At 36.0% G+C, this 25,647-nt stretch overlaps 1 protein-coding gene across 3 annotated transcripts in view; it reads left to right on the plus strand.

The window, feature by feature from the left end:
- Positions 1-25,647, plus strand: part of dnc (phosphodiesterase dunce) — a 622,938-nt gene that overhangs the window by 143,764 nt on the left and 453,527 nt on the right. The window contains exon 1 of one of the 3 annotated variants that reach the window (XM_089651438.1): positions 13,313-13,458. The exons of the other annotated variants lie outside the window; for them this stretch is intronic. Within the exon in view, the coding sequence (XP_089507564.1) occupies positions 13,397-13,458 (62 nt within the window). The 5' untranslated portion in view covers positions 13,313-13,396. Of the gene's footprint in view, positions 1-13,312; positions 13,459-25,647 lie in introns of those variants that run through there. 3 annotated transcript variants of the gene reach the window in all.

Genomic DNA, 25,647 nt, shown 5'->3' on the forward strand with positions numbered 1-25,647 from the left:
CACTATTATTGACTACATGTCTACAACTGATATTAACTGTTATGGTACCTAATATAATTTGCTCATAGGAGACTTGCAGTGCTTAAATATTTGTTACAACCGTCAATGTCTATAAGTTGAATCAATATCGTATAGTTTGTCACAACAATTAAAGATAGTTACAACAAAGTTGACTGAAATAATAGATTATTACATATTGATTAATTGTACCCGTGTTTATGGATAAAAGGAGGGTAATTGTGCGATGTGATTAGCAGTCGGTTTAATTAAAAGGTGTGAATTTTACTCCAACTGGTGGTAATTCTTTACCTAAAACTGTTACTGTATCTAATAAAGTTTAAAGTTAGATTATATATACACCTTCATCAGGAGAGCAAAAATCTATATATAAAGGTAGATTATTATAATATAGCGCCCCTGAGGTGATATCTCACAAAAGCGGCGCTATGCAAATTGTCCAATTAATAAATAAATATAATGTTTACATTTTATTATGTACGTATGCATTGATATACAATGGAAATAAATAAACTAATGTTATCCGATTAAAATTTATTTTATTAAAAAACAAATAACTTTTTTAACTTCACTTTATTTTATACAACCAATACATGTTTCATGAACGAAGTATACACCGAAGTCAAAAATTAAATATAGATTACAATTGGAAAAAAGAAGTGGAAGGAGGGGGGGATGGGTAAGAGTAGGCTGGGTTTATAAGAATTAGGAATTAAAATATGAAAGACCAGTTAAGTGGGAAAGTATTTAAAAGAGAGTTTATACAAAAAAATTCTTGTTAATTACATCTACTTTTATAAACATGTTCTCTTATTTCTAAAATTTCGAAATTATTTATTTGTGATGCTTTATATCCTGTGTGAAGTATTTTAAGACCTGAAAAAAAAATTTGCATATAACCATAAAACAATATATTCATAAGACAAATAACATTTAATAACGGTTATTCTAATAAATTGATAGTTGAAATACTAAATAAAATAATTAAACATATTATCTTCAAACGGTATTTTTACCCTATTTCTTAAGATATAAATAAACAATGGCGTAGAATTCTTTTTTTTTTTTTTTTTATATTTACTCCACACAGGAGGCCCTGAAGAAAATAATTTCCCTCAGGGCCTATGTCATCTTTGGGGATGCTGTGTGGAGGGTCTTTTTGTGGAGAGGAAGGAGTGAACATGGGTCTTGAAGAGTCCCATGTTGTAGGAGGGAGGAAACACAGAGGCCGGCAGTTCGTTCCACAGACGAGCTGTTGAACTTAAGAACGAATCATAGAAGCGACCCGTTCTCATGTGACAAGTGTCAACTGTGTACAAATGTTGGGCGCGCGTTTGGCGTGTATCCCGACTACGCACCGGTGCCGAAGGGATCAATGACGCTAGTTCCTCAGAGCATCTTCCATTGTAATACCGATAGAACAAGGACAGCATACCTACCTGACGCCTGTGCTCTAAAGATTGCAGTCCGTTTGTTAAGATTGGGGAATCTATCAAACGGACCGCCCGTTTCTGCACAGAGTCAAGGGTTTTTTTCAGGTATTTTGGGGCTCCAGACCAGAGATGGCTGCCAAATTCGACAGTAGGGCGCACTTGCGATTTGTACAGGGTGAGCAGTTGTGTACTATTAAAGTATCTGCGGGCCCTGTACAGTACGCCCAGCTTCTGAGAGGCCAACTTTACTCTAGCTTCGATGGAGCCCCCGTACCTGAGCTGGTCACTTATAGTTACACCAAGCATATCAATGGAAGGCCTGTTCGGAAGATTGCTTCCGTTGAAGGAGACTAGATTATCATTTGGATCCCTTTTAGACGTAATCAGACAGGATTGGGTCTTTGAAACATTAAATTCGACGAGATTATTTTTACCCCAGGAGGAAATACTCTCGAGATAACCGTCCATTCTCTGCTTCAAAGCCCTCCGAGCCGTTGGAGTTTGTGTGCCCTTTGGGGGCTTGTCAAACAAAAAGCTATCATGAACTGTACTGTCATCCGCGTAACAATGAATCGGTGCACATGTCAAAAGGTCATTGATGTGCAACAAAAACAAAGTCGGAGACAGAACCGATCCCTGTGGGACGCCAGCATTTATGGAGTGCGAGGAAGAGGTGAAACCGTCAGCAACCGCCTGAATCGACCTATCCCTTAAAAAGTCAGCAATCCACGTACACAGGGATGCGGGAAGTCCGTAAGAATGCAATTTGTTGACAAGTCCTCGGTGCCAGACCCGGTCAAAGGCCTTGGATATGTCTAGTGCGACCGTTTGGGTCTCACCGTGACGTTCCAGGCACCGCCCCCAAACATGCGTCACATACGCGAGAAGATCACCGCACGAGCGGTTCCGCCGGAATCCGTATTGACGGTCGTTGATAATTTTGTTCTTCTCGAGGTATGTGAGCAGTTTGTCGTTGATCACACGTTCCATCACTTTGGACAGAACTGATGTGATCGCTATGGGGCGGTAGTTGGCCGGGTTGGAGCGGTCACCTTTCTTGGGAATAGGGTGAATTACCGCTTTTTTCTAACCAGAGGGCACAGTGCCACACTTCAGGGACATTTTGAAGAGCTTTGTCAAAACTGGAACTATTTCCGCAGCACACCTCTGCAATACCAGGGCAGGTATTCCATCAGGTCCACTAGCTTTGTTAACATCGAGCCCCCGTATGACGTGGAGTACATCCCGATGCCGGATCCTCAGCTTTTTCATATAGAAGCCGCAGTGAGGAACCGACGGCGGAACAGCACCCCCGTCGTCGAGGGTCGAGTTTTCCGCAAACATTTTCCCTAAAAGGTTTGCCTTTTCGGTGGCGGTGTTTGCTAGTGAGCCTGTTGAGTTCTGTTTGTGAATAACGACACTTCTAAAATTATATATATAAACATTCCTGGTACTATTCAACCGGCGTTTTACACTAATAACAGAATGAATAAATATATTCTTAATAATAAAGATGGCGAAAATCAAACAAAAAAATTGGGCTGGATTGTAATTTATTTTACAAAGGTAGAACAAATAGAAACTTTGAAGTCAGAACTAAAAAAACATCTCAGGGTTCTAAATGGAAATAGTGAATCTGAGTTTGCAAATCATCTTTTGAATCACACTTTCGATAAAAATTCAGGTCTTAAAATACTTCACTCAGGATTAAAGCATCGCAAATAAATAATTTTGAAATTAGAAAACATGTCAATATAAAATCAGATATAATTAATAAGCAAAAAAAATTATAAATAATAATGAAAAATGCCATTGCAAAGTTGAAATAAACTTCCAGAAGAAATCATATTATTAAACGCTTGATGTTCAAGTAATTTTGCATATTTAAATATACTCTCCAGTCATTTGATTCGTTTCTTCACCGCCAGAGGTGCGCTCTGTCGACCCCTATAGCCGCGATGCGTATCGGGTATCGGCCATATTGAATTAACGCGTGCGTTTTTCGTCAAACGTCAAACGTAATCACGTAATTGTGGATAATTTTCACAGTAATGTAATTAATCCAATGGATTATGAACTTTCTAAGACATATTTTCTTCGATATTATCCAAAAGTTGTATGAGCAGAAACGATATTTTTGAAGAAATATCGTATTACATGTGGCGATTCTATTTCAGTATGAAATCGTGTCTTAATTTTTAAAGTCTTATTTAAACACAATTTGAATTTGACCAATCACAGGGCCTACATCGTCCAGACGCTGGAGTTTTAATACTATCAGATGATCAATATTTTTTTAAATTTTTTTTATTAAAATTATAAAAAAAAGATACAAATTGGTAATACGTTACACAACATTTTTAATTAACTAATTTAATTACCCAGTTGGTGGACAAATTATTTAGGGTCTAACTGGAGAGCTTGTCTGTTTTCTAAAACTTAAAAAATAATAAAGGTACAATATTATTTAAAACAACATAATTAATAACTTTGTAAACACCATTTTTGTTATTTAATTTGAAGTATTATGTCACATCACAAAATATCTACTTCATATAATGAACATATCGATATAATTGCTTAAAAAGTAGGTACAGTTACAAACATTTTTCAGTAAGTATCTAAAATATAAGAAATATTGAACATTAAATGAATAAGTGAAAATAGCAACCGAATTTATCTGAAAATCATCAGTAAAACATAAATCAGTCTGTTGGTTTTGGAAATATTACTTTTTTAAAGATGGAATAGCTAAAAAAATATAAATATATATTTTTTTGTAAACTTTTCTGTCTTACATTTACTTTTTTAAATTTTTCTCTGAAATAATTTTACGCATTTTTTACAAAAAAACTCGTGAAAAATATCAAATAATCAGTTCTATCCATTTTTACTATATGGAATGCAATATATCATTGCTATAAAGCACATCATGTAAATAACATTGCCATTCGATGATTTGTTTCATTGACTTGGAAATTCACAAAAAGCGAAAGCTTTGCAAATCTCTTGACGCCGGAGTAAATTGTGTTCGATCATTTTTATTTATTTACCAGACAGACATTTGATAGAAGTTGTGTTTTTTTTAATTTCCCCCCTTTGATAATCTTCTATAAAAACTGGTTACTGGGCCTAAGTTCTTTACCAAATTAACTCTGATTTTCTTACACAAAAGTGAATATGTATTGTTTTCTTAATCTTCCCTATAATTAATATAGATTCCATTAATTAACTTTGTGTTAATTACAGACAGCAGTTTACATAAATCACACAGACAAAGGGCCCATTGAAAGCTCATCATTTGGTTTGCTTATCTTCGATCTAAGAATCTAGCTAAGTAGGTCTCTGGCTGACTTACCTTCTATGACGAAATGTAGTGCAATACTCTTCTAACTAAAACACTATTAGAAATAATAGGAACGTATTAATAATATCTATTAAATATAAGATATTTATTAATTTCTTCACAGTTATCGAGCTTCGTGGTCTGACTCAGAGCACAAACGTCACGGTTAAAAATCTCGGTGCTGTGCAAATAAAAACGTATTTAAAATAAATTACTGTAATTTATTTCATACTAGGTACTATTTTGAAATTTTTATACTATCCCGATCTTACTTTGACTAATCTAATAAAAACAAAATTTCAAAATGAAAAGTCTCTTTAGCTAAACAAATTCAGTGCAACATATTTGTTTTTTTTTAGATTTTATTTATGAAAATGTTTAAAAAAAAATTAATTTAATTTTTTTGTATTTTTTATTTTATTTTTTAATTTTTTAAATATTCAATAATATTGTTATTGGGTTTATAAAAACAGTTTATTTTTAAACAAGTTCTGCTGTGTAATTATTATTAAGCGTGACAGCTGTTTCGCCCTCTGAAGGCATTATCAAACTGTCTTGTCTGTCTGGACAGTTTGATAATGCCTTCAGAGGGCAAAACAGCTGTCACGCGTAATAATAATTACACAGCAGAACTTGTTTAAAAATAAACTGTTTTTATTAACCCAATAACAATATTATTGAATATATAAAAAAATAAAATTAAAATGGAGTTCTACAAATTAAACTTAATAACAATAAATTAAATTTTTTTAATTTTCAAAAATGTTTTAAAAAAAATACCATTCTGAAGATGGCTTTAACGAGCTGAAACCGGTTACGGTCAATAAAATTAAAGTGGAAAAAAGTTTCATATTTGTTTTATTGTATTAACATAATAAAAAATGTAATATAATTTATTTCGGACACATTAATATATTACAAAAATGTAATATAATTTGTTATCGGGGAAAAACAGCAACTAAAAGCAAATTGTGTATTTTTGAATGAGAAATATGTACATATGAATAGTGATTTTCACCGCTAAAATTATTGTGGTGACATATTTTTGGGTAATTATTAGCTAACGTTAAGAACGTTAACGTTAACGTTATTATTAGAAAATATTAATTTTTAAGTTAGATGAATCGATTGCATCTAATAACTCTGTGTGACAAGAGAATTATTTCAGACCTGGTTGCATTACATAGAGTCATTAACAACTTAATTGACAGCCCTGCCGTCATTGCCACTATTAAATTTCATGTACCTGCTAGGAGCAAAAGACAAAATTTAACATTTTCAAAAATCTTTACTATAAGCACGATGATGATTCTGCCGATGAAATTGAATAAAAGCCTAAATTAATAATTATTTTTATAATAATTATTGTCAATCTATTCAAAAAAAGTGGGTGTGTCAAGCCTACGCAAGACAGAAGTGAAACTTCTAACTTCAGCTGATGCTTGGCGTGGCGCAGTTCGCTGGTGGTGAGAGAGAGGAAAGAAGAGAAGAGAGAGAACGTTCGTGAGCGGCTCCCCCACCTCAACAAGGTTTCACTTCAAAAATGCCACAGCCGAGAATCGAACCTCGCTTAACTGATTGAAAGCCAACCACGCTGAGCACCAACTGTAAGCAAAGCCGCATAAATTGATTATATTATGTAGGTTCTGAAAATATGAGAGCTTGTTATGTTTTATAATGTTACCTACATCACACCCAAAATATAATATATTTTTAAAAATAATGTACAATGTACAGAAATAGAATCCCACACAAGATCGCGTAGTGCGCTCTAGCGAACGGATATTTTATCAGAGGGAGATAGTTTTAATTTTTTTTTCTGTAAATTATTACATATTATCAAAATAAATAAATTAATTAAATAAATGTAATACAATTATCATAATATACGGATTAGATAATAATTTTAATCCAACACAATAACGCAAAGCGCGCTCTAGCGGAGTAATGTTTTATCACAGTGAGATAAGTGTTTTTATTATTTTGCAATATTATTTTCTTTTAAAAAATGTTCTGACCTACTAAAAAATAAGATATTGAATGAAAAAGGCGTTAAAAACAAAAAAATAATGTGCGATGGCCGAGAATCGAACTCGGATCAACTGCTTGGAAGGCAACTATGCTGACCATTACACCACCAACGCCAGTTGTCGGGATGAGCTAAGAAGCATTTATATGTTACTTCAAAACTTTGACTAGATCAAATGAACTTTAATCGGTGGTGGGGGTACCCGCATTTTCGTTTCGGTCATGAGTCGGTTTTACTCCGGTCCTCGAAATTGCATGACGCGCGTAAAGAAGTTTCACTTCAAAAAATAAAAACATTATAATAAAAGTTTTATTTTAGTAAATTTAATTTGCTGCTTAAACTAATCGTATGTCCTGTTTTATGTACCTCATATAAACCTTAAATTCAAACATTAAGGTAAGTCCAATTTTTTTTCTTTGTATTTTGTGTATGCTAAAATAAAGATGGCATCAAATTGTATTCGTAATTTTTTAAAGTTTTTACACCTTCAAATAATATTTCAAACGCAAAATGACTGCTTAAATGAGATATATCTCTATAGCCCAAAATAGTACTTGAGTATTTTTTAAATAGACAATCATTATATTAATATCAAGTTACTTGACTAATGAATCACGATACTAAATTCTCAGTAAAAGTATAAATGCTATGATGGAGTAAGTATAAATTTGGAACTGTGGAACATACGAGTTCTTGAAGTGAAGGATTGGAAAAGCAATTGCGGAACAAAAAAATCCTTCGTACAGACTTATAGCAAAACAAGGTCCCGCATTCTCGAAAAATATATATGTTTATCCAACACTGTCAGGATATGTTACATCAATCTATGTTATTTTCGCAAATATGTACAGACACGGGCAAATGATTAATGAGAGGTAGAGCCCTTCACATTTCGCAGTCCCCAGATATATTATTGGCGCGACATGCCTTACTGGATGTACCCACGTCGACATAATAAGAAACTATTACGTTATGTTTAAAAGGAATACTGTAATGACCCTAACCCAAATTACTTGGTAGAGAATTCTTAGAGAAATACAAGAAGTGTCACATGGTCGAGAAAAAAAATATGTTCATCCGCTTTCCAAACTAATTCCAAACATCTATCTGCCCATCTGTCAACGACACATCACCACACTGAGAACCGAGACAGTGAAAAACCCATTACTATTAGAAGACATTCATATGATATATGGAATACAGATATAGATATATTCACATCGCCCTTGAGGTTATTTAAAAAAAGCGCAATTCAAATCAGCCAAATATTATTATTAATATAATACAAATTATTATGTTTGTATATATTTTTTTTTTCATTTGTTCTCAGCTAACTTTCTAATATTTGTTTACTATTTAACCTCGGAATCGCTATTTGTGTAAATTTATCACTTTTCAATCAGTAGATTTTGTTCTGAAAGCAATATCCGCGTATTGATATAAATTAATTTGATGTAATGCTGTGTAGCTTCTGCTAACAGATTTTACCAGAGATTTAGCACAATTTTTTGACGGCAGTTGAATTAATAAATTTAAAACCGATGTACTTAAAGTAGCGAGCTAAAAATATCTGCAGTGACCTAAAAATTTATGACAGGAAAGACGTACAGATTTCGTAGTTTGCTGTTAGAGAGTTTTTTTTGCTGCTTTACAAGTAAGATTCCATTTTAAATACGGATCTGCAAAACTTGTGGAATACGAATTTTTGTAAATGAAACAGTTTATTTAAAAAATTTATTAATACATTCTTTTATAAACCTCATCCACACTATTAGAAGTAAATAAATGTCAACTATTGCATTTATTATATTGTTGATGAATGCAATTTGTTAGTAAATATTATACCTATAAGTAGTTGAAAAAGTTTTCAACAGAGTATTATTAGGTAATTTTTGTTCGTTTCACGTAAAAAATCCTTTATAAATAAGCGTTATTTCAATCTATGGTTTAAAATTTGTATAAGTAATTGTTTGGGAATTACTATCAAGAATATTTTATGCAATTATTTGGAATTTTTTAAAACCCTTTAAAACCCTTCGTAAAACAGCTGCCAGAGCTTTTGTTCGAGTGATGACTTCGAGTCATTTGACTTGTGTCGTGATCCAACCTATACCTACCTACAAATATCTTCTTCTGTAATGTTGGACAGCACTCAACAATACGTAGAATGCGGTACGCATGCGTCAAGTTCATGATTGAAGTGGCTTCCTGCATCTCAAAATATTGTATCGTTTAGACTTGCTTAAATTGCTTCCTTATCAACATACTTTAATTTTGATCATTGATAGCCAGTGAAACTTTGTAATGGAAGGCGGCTAGTTTTATTCCTGGGGGGTTACGTAATAATTCAGTTTTTGAATTCAGTAAACCAAAAACTTTAACTGCTACTTCCTGGGTCGGGTTGTTCAAAGTTGATCGTGAATATATGTGTATAATTTTTTTTTTAATAGAAACCGCACAAGAATCCCAACTTCTCCCAACCGTCTGGAGCCAGTGAGACTATGGCATCCCCAATTGGGATATGTTATGAGGCTGAATGTAGTGGTAAGGCGAATGAGATGAGGAAGAGAAAGGTTGCAAAGTACCTGGCTATTGAGATCTGGTCACGAAACACGGTAAATATTAAACTATTTTTAAGCTGTTTCAATTCTGAATAAAGGCAATACTTAGAGTAGCTTCCACTCTGTAAAATAACACAAATTAATCAAATAAAATTTACTCTCGCATACCGGGATTTAAACCCGTGACCTCCAGCTTGCTAGTCGACAGCTTTATCATACACTATCAATGCAGACTAATATGGTGCTAAAATATAAATAAAAAACTTCAAAAAAAAAAAAGATTTTTCTGTTATGTTTGCACGTTCGTATTCTCACTTTCACGAAATCATCAATGTTTACGGAATAATATATTTTTTTCTTGTAACATTGTATTAAATTAAATTGTATGTTCTGATTAGTTTTATTAATTAGTGGTGAAAAATAACTTGTTTTAAGACAAAAGTTTTGTTTTTCATTCCAAAAGTGGCTGGTGAATTTCTTCATGTAAAGAGGCTAAATTAATTTATAAATCATTTTCCGTGTCTTTCAAATGAAATAAATGAAAACATATTTCTTTCGTAAACTGCCGCACTATTTTATCGAACATGTTAAAAAAATTGTAAAATGCGTCGTTCCTATAATAAATAAATAATGTCAATTTTTTGAGCTGCACAAACATATTGCACATTCATTTTAAGTATTTACATTGTAGGTACAATTGTGTAGTTTTTGTAAATTAAGGTGATCTATAGATGGTTGGTATTTATTTAACTTATTTACCTTTATATTTCGTAATACGTAAAAATGAATGAAATATCTATGTAAGCAGGTAGGTTGGTACTTACCCAACCTTACTCTTGCCTTTTTCCTTCTGTTCCTCTTCCATTCTCATAAAATCTCCTAAAACGGAGATATTATATTATTCAGTAGCTGGAGCCGGGCATTACGGTGTAACATAAAAATATCGATCTCACTATTCCAATGATAATTGGTTCAGACTGCCATTTATATTTCAAAGATCAATGACTAAATAAAATATAAACACTAAAAGACAGTTGTATTTTTCTTTGCCAAACTAATTGCGCCGACGCATTTCGATTGTCAAGCTGAAAAAACGCCCCGGGTTGATACGCTTAAGAGATGAAATTAATATTCTGTGAATTCTTCTCTCATCGTTTTGATATCATTTTATACGTCAGATTCAGGTATTTAAGTCTCAAAAATTTACAGAATTCTGTATTGTCGTTGATAAAGATTTTAATATACTAGCTGAAGTCTGCGGCGTTACTCGGACAATTTTTTATATTAAAATAGATAGAAAAAAGATTTTAGTGATGGATAAATGTCAAACATGTTTTGCGTCACGCTGGGAAGAAGGTTTCTTTAATGATGAACTTAGAAATAATTCTAATAATAGGGGTTCTCAGAAAGCATCTTCAAAGGTAACTCTTATATTGTCCCGAAGTACCGTAACTGACATATTAATGTTGGATGTTTTTATTTAACTCCAAACAACGTTAAACAGTAAATATAAAAATAATTCCAATATGGACGGTGTTTGGACGTGCGATCAATATTAAGATCTTTCATTTTGCTCAGCATAAATTTCAAAAGAGGTATGAAATACCGGAGAAGGGTTTATATCACTTTACATATTTTTGTCGGGAAACTATATCTTAATAAACGTATAATTTATATCTTTCTTATTCTTATCTCAATATTTACTTCGCGTTTGAGAGCAATTGTATTTCGTAATAAATCTCACTTGGAGGTTCACCGTTACAGAAAATATTTTATATTATTATAAAATATTCATCATTTCACCCAATTTATTTTCATCGGCGCTACAGCCCTTTTATTATGCTTCTCTCTGCCTTTGTGTCATATGCCTTATTATGCCTCTGTTTGACTCCACACAGTTGGCTTCTTATAAAACCTCCATCCTGCAGGCTTATAGTAAAAAACCTATTTGGCTGTATACTATATTCCATTCTTGTTACATGTATTTTCCAGCAGAGCGGTACTTGTTATGAAAATGTTGCAACCGACGACTAAACAATATACTCTTCCGGCTAATTTCTTCGCTTTTGGGAATAATGAAAATGCTTTTGTCATGGTGAAAAATACATAATGATCTTAAATTCATTAAATTCAAACCACATAAGAATTAAAAAAGTGCACCACGTTATCAAAGGTTATGACCGCAATTCGAGAAAAAAATTGTGATTTTTTTGTAAATTATTTTTGTATCCAACTATAAAAATTGAGGATCATAAAACGTTGTACAATAAAATATGTGTATGTTTTTTTTTTACTATCAGAAATTGTAGTTAGGGTGAGCTAATTTTATTATTAGTATGTTTACATTTAAAAAAAATATAATTTTAAAAATATATGTTTATTTCTAAAAATAACTTTTTAAAGTGTCCATTCAAAAACGTTTTTAGTTTTCGGATTAAATCGGAAATATTCAATTTATTTGGATTTTATTACAAAACAGAAATGTACACACATCCTGACAGGATATATGCCAGAGGCTTAAGGGGTAAATGTTTGTAGTTGTACATCTCGATTTGCTAGACGTATTTTTGTTAAGGCTCCAATGATTTGCCGTAGGGTTATCATTTTTAAAAAAAACGTCTGGATGTGTAACGTTCTTCTCAAAATGTATAGTTCTTTGGTGTTAATACAACATGTAAAATAAGTTTTATTTATTTAATGAAGTCATCTTGGAATGAAAATTTTATACTGGCACCTTTTTGCTTCCAATATAGCCGGAGTGTCTAAATATTAGCAATATGTTGATACCACATCGTCCTACCATATCACAATATTATGTCTGTCATTAATTGCCATGAAGTGTGGATATTTCACTGACGATGTGAACACTGAACATGCCGTGAGGTCGGCAGCCAAGCGCGCATGCAAACACAAATAATATCCGGGCGATTCCTGCAATGACTCGATCTCCGAAACATATCTGAAAAATTGTCAAAGTCTGCACTGAAAGCCGTCGCTAGCTTTCCCACGCACCACTCCTCGATTCACGCATACCTGCTCCACATTTTCACGAACTAATTCTGTCGCGCGATTATTTCACTCTGATATGAAGTTGGTCGCGCGTTTCTTTGATATTAAAATGCGCTTTTGCTGGTCGTAACAGTCATAATAGTACCCTGTCACAATATTTAACATCAAAGTTGTGAACCTTTCTCGAGTGCATCCATTATCCAAAGTGTTTTTGAAGAAAGTGACGTAACAAAATGTATAAAGCGATGTTATTCACTTAGTTTCGAGTTTATCGGTTGTGTCCTTAAGTTGTGCAAATAAACTTTCGAACAGATTTGATGCTTGGATGTTTTATGGGCGTACGCCGTTTTTATGATTTCTCAATACAGTGAACCCGGTTATTTATACTTGTGCGAGTATTTCGTGAGAAGAAAGTGTTTCAAGATGAGAGTGTATTAGACATTATAATGAGATAAAACTCTTTGATTCAAAATAATTAATTTAAAACGCAATCAATAATAGTGAAAACATCAAAATATGGTATAAAATTAAAACTCGTTGCTTTGTTCGAATTTTCGCCGATACTCTAAAATGTAGTGTTAAAAAAAGTTTGAATTTTATTTTATATTTAATATTTTATTTGTGCGCCAATGACATTATTTATTACTACTTTTAAAAATAATTATCTTCATTAGGGAATTTAATGTATTCCAATACATGTGTTTTGAATGATACTGTCAACTTGTTTTGACATGAATGATAATAATACGTCTTACAGACTTTAAAATTTAAAACATTTAAAATAAAAATCGTTCCAAAATTCTTTTGTTGACAATCGAATAAAACCAATATGGCGTCCAGCGAAAAGAATCCCGGTGATAAAGCAGCGCTCGTCCGCACCCCTTCGGAAGAACTGGAGGAAAGCTTTGGAAAGATTTCGCTACCCGACGCGGTGCGACGCAGGTTTGAGTCTCCGCTAAAGATCGGAGACCCGCTGGCCGAGTTTCAGCTATCGGCCGCTATGAGTCGCCGAGTCGCTAGAAGGCGCCGCGGGTGGACCGTTGTCGTGGGACCTGAAATTCGGTAAATTTTTTACAATTTTCCACAGATGCTTCCATTTTATTTAAATAATTTATAATTTATAACTTTATAATTTTGTGTTTTTTATATTCTGCCTATCAATGGAGACATTATATTTTCCCATGAAACATGAAAATGGTGGATTGTTGGATACTTTCTAATAAAACTGGGTTGTGTGTTGGGTTGTTTCGCAGTACCGGCTAACCACATATAAAAATGTCTTTGAATTTCTAATGATATCATTTGGAATTATAAAAATGTTTTTCTTGACTTTTTACCGGAAATGGTACCACCATTTTCCAACTAACTTTTCTTAATAAGCCAAATATTTTTATAAATGTTAGTAAAAATCTTTAACGCTGTTTCCAAAAAGCCACTAGGAAAACAATCTCTTTTGTTCAATAATGTATATTTTGAGATCAACATAATAAATTTTGAAATTAATGTTTTCAAAATTCAAAAAAATATTTACTGCAAAAAAAGTGTACAAAGGGTATAGCTTATAGGTTACATGCTTTTTCTTCCAGCTAACCCAACAAATACACATTATATTACATAACCCAACAATTACATGTTAACAAATGCATGTAAATAAAAAATAAAAAAAACAGACGTTTTTAATTTATGTAAGGTATTCATTTAAGGTGTGGTGACATTTGTTTAAAAGAAATGTTTTTAGTGTTGATTTAAATTTAAGTATGTCGGTTATTTGTTTGATGCTACGTGGAAGGTTGTTATATACTTTAATGGCCATGTAGTGTGGTCCTTTTTGAAAAATAGTTTTGTTTGCTTTTGGGATTAATAAGTTTCCTGTGAACCTTGTAGCGTGTTTATGTGTTGAGTTTTTTTGTGGGAACTTTTCTGGAGATGATAGTACTAACAGGCATAACTCCATTATATATATGTCCGTCACTGTCAGAAGCTTAAGATTTTTAAAAATTGGTCTACTAGAATCCCGGTGATCAAAGTTTTTAATTTTTCGTAGGCGCCTCTTTTGGATGATAAAAACATCTTTGACGTTTACTGAGTTACCCCAAAAAAGTATTCCGTATTTTATCATTGAGTATATAGGAATATTAATTATAATATATATTATACAGTATATATTATATATTTAAATAAATTAATTCATCGAGTTTTAGTCTTGTACTGACTAAAGTGATATTTTCATATCAGATTGCCTGCAAACAGGCGTCAGAGGTAAAAGTGATATTAATATTGCCTACCAACAGGCGCTACAAAATAAATCTTCATAAACAAATACCACAGACATCAGCTGACAACTTCTGCCAAGTGATATTAAACTACAATAAATCCTAAATGGCTGACCCCCCTTGTACCCCACCAGGTGTTAAAGATCCCTTCAAAAAATCGGGAACTACGCCAAGATCACCAATAATCCGAAGCCATAGCAGCCCAGAACTTAAGTCTCCAATACAAACCCGAGCTGAAAGCAAAAAAGTAGTGGACAAACAACAAAAGAAGGGAATTAAGACCAAACCAGCACTAAGCAAAGGACAAATGCCCGCGTCAACCAGCTTGACCACCGTTGTACCTTCTCAATTTGATATGCTAGTCGAGAAAATGGAAAAAGAAATGTCAACTAAACTGGAAGCCTTTAAATTGTCGATTATAAAAAAAAATGACGATGATAACCTAGAAAGTAGAAACTCGAGAGATCTTATCAGCAGACAATATGACAATCTTATGGCTAAAATGGAAACCATCACTAAATTGGTTGAGTAACTGAAAAATACACTTGTCGAAAAGGACAATCAAATAAAGTGCCTGGAAAACAAATTGTCGGAAGTAGATCAAAGACCACAAGGTGCCTGGAATACGGTTGCTGCTACCCACTCTCAGTCAAGTAGCCAATTTCCCCGCTTGCCACCTATAACAAGGAACAATGCTCCTCCTGGCCCTGCTAGACCTTCAGTTTTAGTTTTTCCAGCTGAAAATTCACAGTCCACCTCTGAAGCTACCCTAAAAACACTTAAAACTGCCATAAATCCTGCCACCCTGGGCATTCAAGTGACGGGGTTGCGTGAGTTAAAAAGTGGTGGGGTGTTAATCCACCCTAGCACTTCAGCCGAAGCGAAAAAATTGGCAAATGCTCCAGCGCTATCTGAAGCGGGCCTAAAAGCAACCATCGCCCCAAACCGCCTCCCTCGCATTGCTATCCACGACCTTCCTCAAAATATTTCGCCTGATGAAATTATAAGTGCCGTCCATCATCAATCCACCAACGATACAGGTCTATCTTTAGAACGTTTAAAGGAGAATATGACCTTTTCTCATAAATCTGGCCCCCGCACAGGAAATTGCATCCACATTTTCAGAGTTCCTCCATCTGTGCGCCACTCGTTGATATCTCGCACTAAACTTGCCATTGATTGGCAGCTACACCGGGTAAGAGACTGGGTAGATAGTTTGAAGTGTGGCCACTGTCAACTGTATGGTCACATTGCGTCGAAGTGCCAAGCAGACTTACCCACCTGTCCTCACTGTGCCAAAGTTGGCCACAATCGAGATGCCTGCCCCAAAAAGGAGAAATCTCCTGTATGTGCCACCTGTACTTTCTTTAGAAAACCGGCTTCCCACAACACTGGAGCTCAAGACTGCCCCGCCCGCCAAGCTGCAGAGAGACGTGAACTTTCTAGGACAAATTTTTTAGGTTGAACCTAAACAATCATTCCGTGAAAAATTCTTTCTCGACGTACTACCAAAATGTCCTTGGCCTAAATACAAAACTAAACACTATTCGCTGTAACGTCAATGTATGTCATTATGACTTCTTATTCTTTACCGAAACATGGCTCTCTGATAATGTCGCATCTGCTGAACTTGGACTGTTTGATTATAATATTTTTCGCAGTGACCGTTCAACTACTTCTGGGAAGTCAAAAGGAGGTGGAGTGATGATATGTGTAAACAAAAAATACCCTTGCCATATTCTAGAATCATCCAACAATGTTTGTGATCAATTATTCTTGTGTGTTCTATTTGGCACCAAAAAGCTTGTACTTGGTTGTGTTTACATTCCCCCGTCTTCCTCGTTAGAAGTCTACAAGTCACATACTGCTTTAGTTGAGCATGTATCTAGAAACGCTAGTTCATTGTTTATTTGTGGTGATTATAATTTGCCTAAAATATTGTGGCTAAATGACAATAAAGGTGTCAACACTCTAACTAGTAATCTTTCCTCACAAGCTATTGAAATTGTTAATTGTTTTGCCTATTTGAATATGTTTCAAGTAAATGCTGTCACTAACTGTTTGGGTTCTTGCCTGGATTTAATTTTCACTAGTATACAAAATGTCATAGTAAGTGAAGCTGATATCTCCTTATTACCAATTGATAGATATCATCCACCTCTCTCGATTAACATCTCAAATTTTTTCAAACTCGCTTCATTGAAACCAAATGTCTCATATCACTACAAATTTCTCGATGGTGACTATTCAAATTTTAACAATTATCTTTCTCAGATTAACTGGTCAACACTATTTTTAAATTCTGATATTAATGACGCTGTATATAAATTTAATGAATGTTTATCACGTGCTATTGATCTGTTTATTCCTAAGGGATTATACTGTCAACCCAAGTTTCCAAATTGGTTTAGCTCGACACTTAAACAATTAATAATTGAACAAAAGAAAACCCATAAGTTATTTAAAGTGACTGGAAACTTAAACTTTTATCAAAAATTCTCTCAGCTAAGGGAATTGTCCAAAATTGAATCAGCCAAGTGCTATAAATCCTTTGTTGAAGATACAGAGTCAAAACTACTCAAAAATCCTAAACAATTTTGGCAATTTGTTGCGCAAAAGCGTGCTGATAATGATCTCCCCTCAAGTATGTATTTTAATGAAACTCATGCTACTAATGGAAATGACATCGCCAACCTTTTTGCTAAACATTTCTCCTCTGTATATTCTGATGCGTCATGCACCATCCCTCCACTTAACTATGACCAAAATATTGACTTGAATGATTGCCAAATATCACTTGTAGAGGTATACCAAGCCTTAAATAATCTTTCTCATAAAAAAACTTCCGGACCTGATGGCATTCCAGAAATCTTACTAAAAGAATGTAAATATACTTTAGCTAACCCAATTTGTATGTTGTACAACTTATCACTATCATCTGGAACTTTTGCAGACTCATGGAAAATTTCGTATATTCGACCCATTTTCAAGTCTGGGAACAAATCAAATATTGGAAATTACAGACCAATATCAATTATATCTAATATTCCGAAAATATTTGAATCAATAATTACAAAGAAAATCACTCCTATTTTCAAAAATGTTCTTATTGAGGAACAGCATGGATTTAGATCAGCGAAATCTACAACAACTAATTTACTGTCTTTTACAAACATCATTGTTAAAGCTTTAGAAGACAACTCTCAGGCTGATGTCCTTTACACCGACTTCTCTAAAGCCTTTGACAAAGTAAATCACTCAATACTCATGGCCAAACTTTATGCTTTAGGTATTAGAAACCCTATGTTATCATTTTTTCAATCTTACTTGAGTGACAGAAAACAAAGAGTTAAAATAAATAACTTTGAATCCTTTAACATTGATGTAACGTCCGGTGTTCCCCAAGGAGCCCATTTGGCACCGCTTCTTTTTAACCTTTTTATTAACGACTTAACTAAAGTTTTTTCGCACACACGCTTCTGGCTTTTTGCTGATGATAATAAGATCCTTAAGATAATTAAATCCTTTCATGACTGTTTACTATTTCAACTTGATATTGATTCATTTAACGATTGGTGCAAACTAAACTGCTTGGAACTCAATGTTGATAAATGTAAAGTTTTGTCCTTTTACAGAGCCAATAAACCTATTCAGTTTGAGTATAAACTAAATGGTGCTTGTCTATCAACTGCCAAATCCATCAAGGACCTTGGGGTCACTCTTGATTGCAATCTCTCTTTTCGAAATCATATAAATAACATCGTAAATAAATCACTTAAGCTACTCGGGTTCATTCATAGAATTACCTCAGACTTTAAACATATAAGAACACTTAAAACTCTATATTGTTCGTTGGTTCGTCCTCACCTTGAATATGCCAGTGTCATTTGGTCTCCTTTCTATGCTGTCCACATTAGTCACATCGAATCTGTCCAACATCGCTTCCTACGGCGAATTGCTTGGAGGTTAGGACTTGAAAGAGGCGATTACTCATATGAGGAAATTGAACAGACTTTAAACCTATCTTCATTAGAAAAACGTAGAAAAGACTCCGATCTAATTTGCATATTTAAAATAATCAACAGTATAACCGACTCACCTGAACTGCTACAACTCATTCAATTCAACACCCCATCCCGTAGACTCCGAAATAATGAATTGTTGTTCCTCAATCACCATTCAACTAACTATGGGTACCATTCTTCTTTGTCTAGAATGTCGAGACTTGTAAACTCAAGTCAGAGCATTGAATTTTTTGGTGTAAGTCTAAATGACTTCCAAAAAGCGATACGTAATGTGTAATTTTTCACAACTTAATCGTTATTGATGCTATGACTTGTAGTTATTTTCTATATGAACATTTTCTATTTTACATTGTCTTTGCCCTTCACATTCATGTACTCTCCATTCACTGTCATCTATGTTTTCTTATTCGTGTCAATATTATGGTTTTAATGGACATATTGTCCGTAAATTAATAAATAAATAAATAAATATTATATTTCTTTCATAATACCGAAAATTTTCAGTCGTAACAACCATTATGGTATTAATATTTAATATGAACGATATTAATACCATATTAATAATTAATATGAAAAGCGCATATTTCCAAACCAACAATGTGAAAGTTTTATCATTTTTGACAACACAACTTTTTGAGGTTCTCGTAAAAAATTTCTGCATTTTCTATCTCGAACAGAAGCTCGCATATCAAAATAATCCTGGTTACAAAACACAGGTAGATTAACATTGGAGCATAAATCACCATGCATGTATTATTATATTTATTTTGCTCATCTGATAACGGCCAGATATTGAAAAACACAACGATACTGACGTAATGTATTTTTGTGGTGAATGGGGTTATTATAAACTTGATTTATAAATATTTATTTCAATCTTTCCTATTAGAGAATTACACAACGCACACTGTAATTAATTATTACTCAACAAGATATCATAGTTCTGCAAAGTACTTAGTATTTTAGCAAAAATTGAATACACTATTATAAATAATAAAACTGATGTACTAAATAAATCTCGCTGGCAAACCCTGGTGCTATCCCAGAAAACGGGAAGCAAATAATAGCGATGCGTATTTTGTAAAACGCCTTTCAGTTTTTGATCGGTTTTATATATTGTTAGAATATCGCAAAAACAAAAATCTGCCTTTTTTTCTACCTTTTTGGATCAAGTCAAAACATTTTCAAGCTGTCCCGAGCACTAAAGCTTATATAAAAAACGCTGTAAATATAAATAACCTCAGTAAATTGCGAAAACTAGCCTCAGAATGATTGAAATAAAAGAGTACTACGGGATGAAAAACGGGCGGGAAATGAAATCAGAATGATACAAATAGAACAAAAAACTCCTCGGATAAATCAAAAACTGGGGAAATTGGCAAAACAAAACTCAATTTGTCAAGCGTGTCAATCAATTAGTTTATTTCCATTGATATGTGTCATGTGGTGCAGGCATTTTACTCAAAATAGGAAAAAGTTAATTTCTACCAGATCATTCCGGATGCTTGATCCGCGTGTAATTAAATGACGTTGCGGAAAGTGGGTATAAATAAATGACATTTAGCAATTGAGCAATTACACATATCATTTTGTGGAACACACTGGCAGTAGAGACCACTTATTTTATATCGAAACGTTGCTTCGATTGGCTTTGACTATGTTCAATAACCAGATGTTATCATATTATATCACATGTAAGTTCTTATCAACCTTCCATTTTTCTAGCGCTCACTTCTCCTATCTCAAAGATCAATAATCAAAATTCAATTTGGTAGGCGGGAATGGGTACCGACGCCCTGGGAACCGTTTATTGGATGACCAACACCTCTGCCACAGGTCACCCCAAGTGGTTCGCTACGTTTGGTGACTTAGCAGGGGTGCCCGGGTTCATGGGTTAAGGTTTGCCCGGGTCTTGGTGGCGGGTGCGTCGCCCCTTCTGCGTGGCGGGCCGGTTGGGAGATGCTGGTTGAGGGAGACCCTTTACAACCGGTTACCGCTGTCCGGGCCGCTCGATAGTACAGGGGCCCGACCATCAGGCTCACGACTAAGGGTGGGCTGCCCCATCAGCGAGTGAAAAAACCCCGCCACTGCTGTTGTGCCGGTTCGTGACCGGAGGGGACCCAGCAGCAGCGTTTGGGGGCGCATTGGATGCCCTCTCCAGCCGGACTCTCCCAGCCTATCGCCTAGCACCGCAGTGGGTGGGCTGGAACCAAACGCTCATCACTCCTGGACAGCCTGAACCCCAGATTCCTACCCACCCCTCATACCTTTCCTTTCCAGACCTTTCCTTTCACCTCCTACCCTTACAAAAAAAAAAAACTTAAAATTCATGAACATACAACACAACAATTTTAACATCGTTACAGCGGCGAGTAGCAGGCGTCCCCGGTGCGGGCCAAAACTGTTGGTAAATTTTGCCAACATTCGCGGCCTGCACACAAATTTAAATTCCGTCTATCACCATCTTTTGTCCCAACGTCCCAACCTTCTTTTCCTATCCGAAACTCAGATAGCCGAGCCGCCAGACTCCTCCTATCTAGACTGCCCGGGCTTTACCCTTGCAAGCAAGTTCCGACTCAAAGGAGGAGTCTGCCTCTATAGTCGAGCTGACGTCAACTGTGTACGAGTATTGAGTCTCGAAAACTCCAGATTCGACGTAATGTGGGTGCGCGTCAATCTTGCCAGTACGGCAAGATTCTACGCATGTCTGTTCCGCTCACCGAACCATAGCGAATCAGACACTTCCGAACTCTTCAAACATTTGAGCGATACTATTGATGATCTCTTGCCCCGCTACCCTTCGGCCGAGTTTGTTGTTCTGGGGGACTTCAATGTTCATAACGAACCATGGTTGAAGTTCTCAGACCCAATGGACTCGGCTGGCCGACAGGCGGAATCCTTTGCCATTTGCTACGGATTAAAGCAATTGGTTCAGGAGCCTACAAGGGTTCCTGATGTCCAGACTCACCGCTCCAATCTGTTAGACCTATTCTTAACTACTGTGCCACACGGTTATAAGATTGACGTCACAGCGCCTCTGGGATCATCTGACCACTGCCTAGTGACGACATCAATCCCCGTTAGCCTCAGACCAACCAATGAGAGGCTGAGGAGAAAAGTGTGGCACTACAGGTCAGCAGATTGGTTCGGTATGCGGGCCCATTTCAACGCTTTTCTGTGGTCAGCTGTTTGTTTTCGGACTTCGGAACCTCCAAGATGTGCCCAGGAGATTGGTGAAGTCATCAAATCGGCGATGGATGGCTTCATACAATCGACTACTAAAGAAACTGGTGTGGGCTCAAAGCCGTGGTTCAGTCGACAATGCTCCGAAGCAGTTCGACGAAAAAACGCGGCTTACCGAGCCTACAACACATCTTGAACGCCCGAAAGCAGATCAGCATACAACAAATCGGCAAAGGAATGCAAGAGAATCATCAATAGGTCGAAATTCGAACACGACCTGCAGATCAGCAAAAAGCTGGCTGCCTGCCCGCATGGCAGCAGAGCATTCTGGTCGCTTGCGGGCTCAATAGGTCGAAATTTTTGCAAACCCAGTTTGCCACCTCTTACCAGACCTGACGGCTCACTAGCAAACACCGCCACCGAAAAGGCTAACCTATTAGGTAAAATGTTTGCGGAAAATTCGACCCTCGACGACGGAGGTGCTGTTCCACCGTCGGTTCCTCACTGCGGCTTCTATATGAAAAAGCTGAGGATCCGGCATCGGGATGTACTCCACGTCATACGGGGGCTCGATGTTAACAAAGCTAGTGGACCTGATGGAGTACCTGCCCTGGTATTGCAGAGGTGTGCTGCGGAAATAGTTCCAGTTTTGACAAAGCTCTTCAAAATGTCCCTTAAGTGTGGCACTGTGCTCTCTGGTTGGAAAAAAGCGGTCATTCACCCTATTCCCAAGAAAGGCGACCGCTCCAACCCGGCCAACTACCACCCCATAACGATCACATCAGTTCTGTCCAAAGTGATGGAACGTGTGATCAACGACAAACTGCTCACATACCTCGAGAAGAACAAAATTATCAACGACCGTCAATACGGATTCCGGCGGAACCCCTCGTGCGGTGATCTTCTCGCGTATGTGACGCATGTTTGGGGGCGGTGCCTGGAACGTCATGGTGAGACCCAAACGGTCGCACTAGACATATCCAAGGCCTTTGACCGGGTCTGGCACCGAGGACTTGTCAACAAATTGCATTCTTACGGACTTCCCGCATCCCTGTGTACGTGGATTGCTGACTTTTTAAGGGATAGACCTCTTCCTCGCACTCCATACCTCGCATTCCTCGGATTCACCTCTTCCTCGCACTCCATAAATGCTGGCGTCCCACAGGGATCGGTTCTGTCTCCGACTTTGTTTTTGTTGCACATCAATGACCTTTTGACATGTGCACCGATTCATTGTTACGCGGATGACAGTACAGTTCATGATAGCTTTTTGTTTGACAGGCCCCCAAAGGGCACACAAACTCCAACGGCTCGGAGGGCTTTGAAGCAGAGAATGGACGGTTATCTCGAGAGTATTTCCTCCTGGGGTAAAAATAATCTCGTCGAATTTAATGTTTCAAAGACCCAATCCTGTCTGATTACGTCTAAAAGGGATCCAAATGATAATCTAGTCTCCTTCAACGGAAGCAATCTTCTGAACAGGCCTTCCATTGATATGCTTGGTATAACTATAAGTGACAAGCTCATATACGGGGGCTCCATCGAAGCCAGAGTAAAGTTAGCCTCTCAGAAGCTGGGCGTACTGTACAGGGCCCGCAGATACTTTAATAGTACACAACTGCTGACCCTGTACAAATCGCAAGTGCGCCCTACTGTCGAATTTGGCAGCCATCTCTGGTCCGGAGCCCCTAAATACCTGAAAAAAAACCCTTGACTCTTGGCGAAAACGGGCGGTCCGTTTGATAGATTCCCCAATCTTAACAAACGGACTGCAATCTTTAGAGCACAGGCGTCAGGTAGGTATGCTGTCCTTGTTCTAACGGTATTACAATGGAAGATGCTCTGTGGAACTAGCGTCATTGATCCCTTCGGCACCGGTGCGTAGTCGGGATACACGCCAAACGCGCGCCCAACATTTGTACACAGTTGACACTTGTCACATGAGAACGGGTCGCTTCTACGATTCGTTCTTAAGTTCAATAGCTCGGCTGTGGAATGAACTGCCGGCCTCTGTGTTTCCTCCCTCCTACAACATGGGACTCTTCAAGACCCATTTTCACTCCTTCTCTCCACAAAAAGACCCTCCACACAGCATCCCCAAAGATGACATAGGCCCTGAGGGAAATTATTTTCTTCAGAGCCTCCTGTGTGGAGTTAATATAAAAAAAAATTATTAAAAAAAATACCCAAATATGGATGCCTCAGACTACGAGCAGAAGATGGTATATTAGTACCAAAGAGAGGTCGTACATATGTCATCGACGAAAAATCTTTCTTCTCGTACGTATTGTTTGAAAACTAAAAAGACCACGTACTAAAACGTCGACGCCATAGGCGACCTCTCTTTGGGACTACCAAAGTTAAGTAGTTAGGATTGTTAGGAAGCGAATCGCCAGCCTTCCAACTCAAGTAAAAAGAGTTCACCATAATTCTACTAATGTAGTAGGTATTTACGTAGGATGTAAGCAATGACATGGTTATTCGGGCATGTAATAATCTGACGTTCTTACACGCTCTTATCGTAAAAACATCGTATTTATTTACGCAGGCGAAAATTTTCAATCTGGCTTCTCATACATGTAAAAATGACTGATATCGCTTATCCACAACAGCTCTCACAAAATACGCTGTAACGATTTAAAGATAATAATAATTATAAAACAAACTCAGTTAGCCAACTTATATCTATCGTACAATGTATAATATACATTATACGCCACAAATCACAATGAGAATGTTTCACCAGAGCTTTATTTTTATATAAACTCGAGAAAGATGTTAAAAGATTAACGGTTGTGCTCTGATTTGTGTTTTTTTTTCTCGAAATCGGTGAATCTTTCCCGATGACGTCTGTCTGGATTCTGGATTTGTATTAATGGTACAGACGAGATGCTGCGATGGCCGAGATGAAGCGAGATGGGACGGGAGAGAGCTGCTTAAAGGGACAGGTGCTTTTCAGAGGAATTTCTGAAAGCGTGCCAGCGATCCTAGCCGGTTATTTTGGCATCGCTCACTATTTCCTAATTCCCTGTACAACTATCGATTTACGTTTTGACCTTAGATTAATTTTCCTGGCGACTGTAAGATTTGAAACATGTCTTACACTATTTGTTTTTTTTAAAATTATGTTTATCTAAGCTTGATCATAAAATAAGATATAAACTTACTTACATGAACTACTAAACAAAAAAAGGAAAATAACTGTGTTTTCCGTTATGACCTTTATTTCAGTTACCTAGTGACTGACTATAAGGATTCAAATATATGTGGCACGCTCTAAAGAGATAATAATAAATTATTTTATAACCTTGAATGTAAAATAATAGACTTCTGAAATGAATCTAACGAAATAAAAATTGTTCTTTCGTTCTGAACTTAGTTTCATTTACCTGGTGACTTATAGATTTGTTGACATCGATGACGATACAGTACATCTAGACATGTTTTGTCTCACCGAATTATGATAACATATAGCAGGTAAGAAAAACTCTTATGCTTACAGTAAATTCTTAATTAAAACATTATTCATGTACGACAAAGATAGAAAAAATAAACGTCTATGAATGAAATAAACGATAAACCAAACCAAAATAAAATATTTTTGCGCAAGCCGCAATTTGAACCATCGACCTCCTAATTGCTAGGCGAAAGCCTTACCCTTCAACCATGGAGGCTGTCAATACAGATAAGGTTTACAAGATGTTTTGCTCAATTTGATGTTTATCGTTCAGAAGAACAATTGTATGTTAATCAATTATACTACCTAAAAC

This window comes from Hesperophylax consimilis, chromosome 1 (assembly GCF_061612785.1).
Source record: "Hesperophylax consimilis isolate HC1 chromosome 1, BYU_Hcon_1.0, whole genome shotgun sequence".
NCBI classification, from domain to species: Eukaryota; Metazoa; Arthropoda; class Insecta; order Trichoptera; family Limnephilidae; genus Hesperophylax; species Hesperophylax consimilis.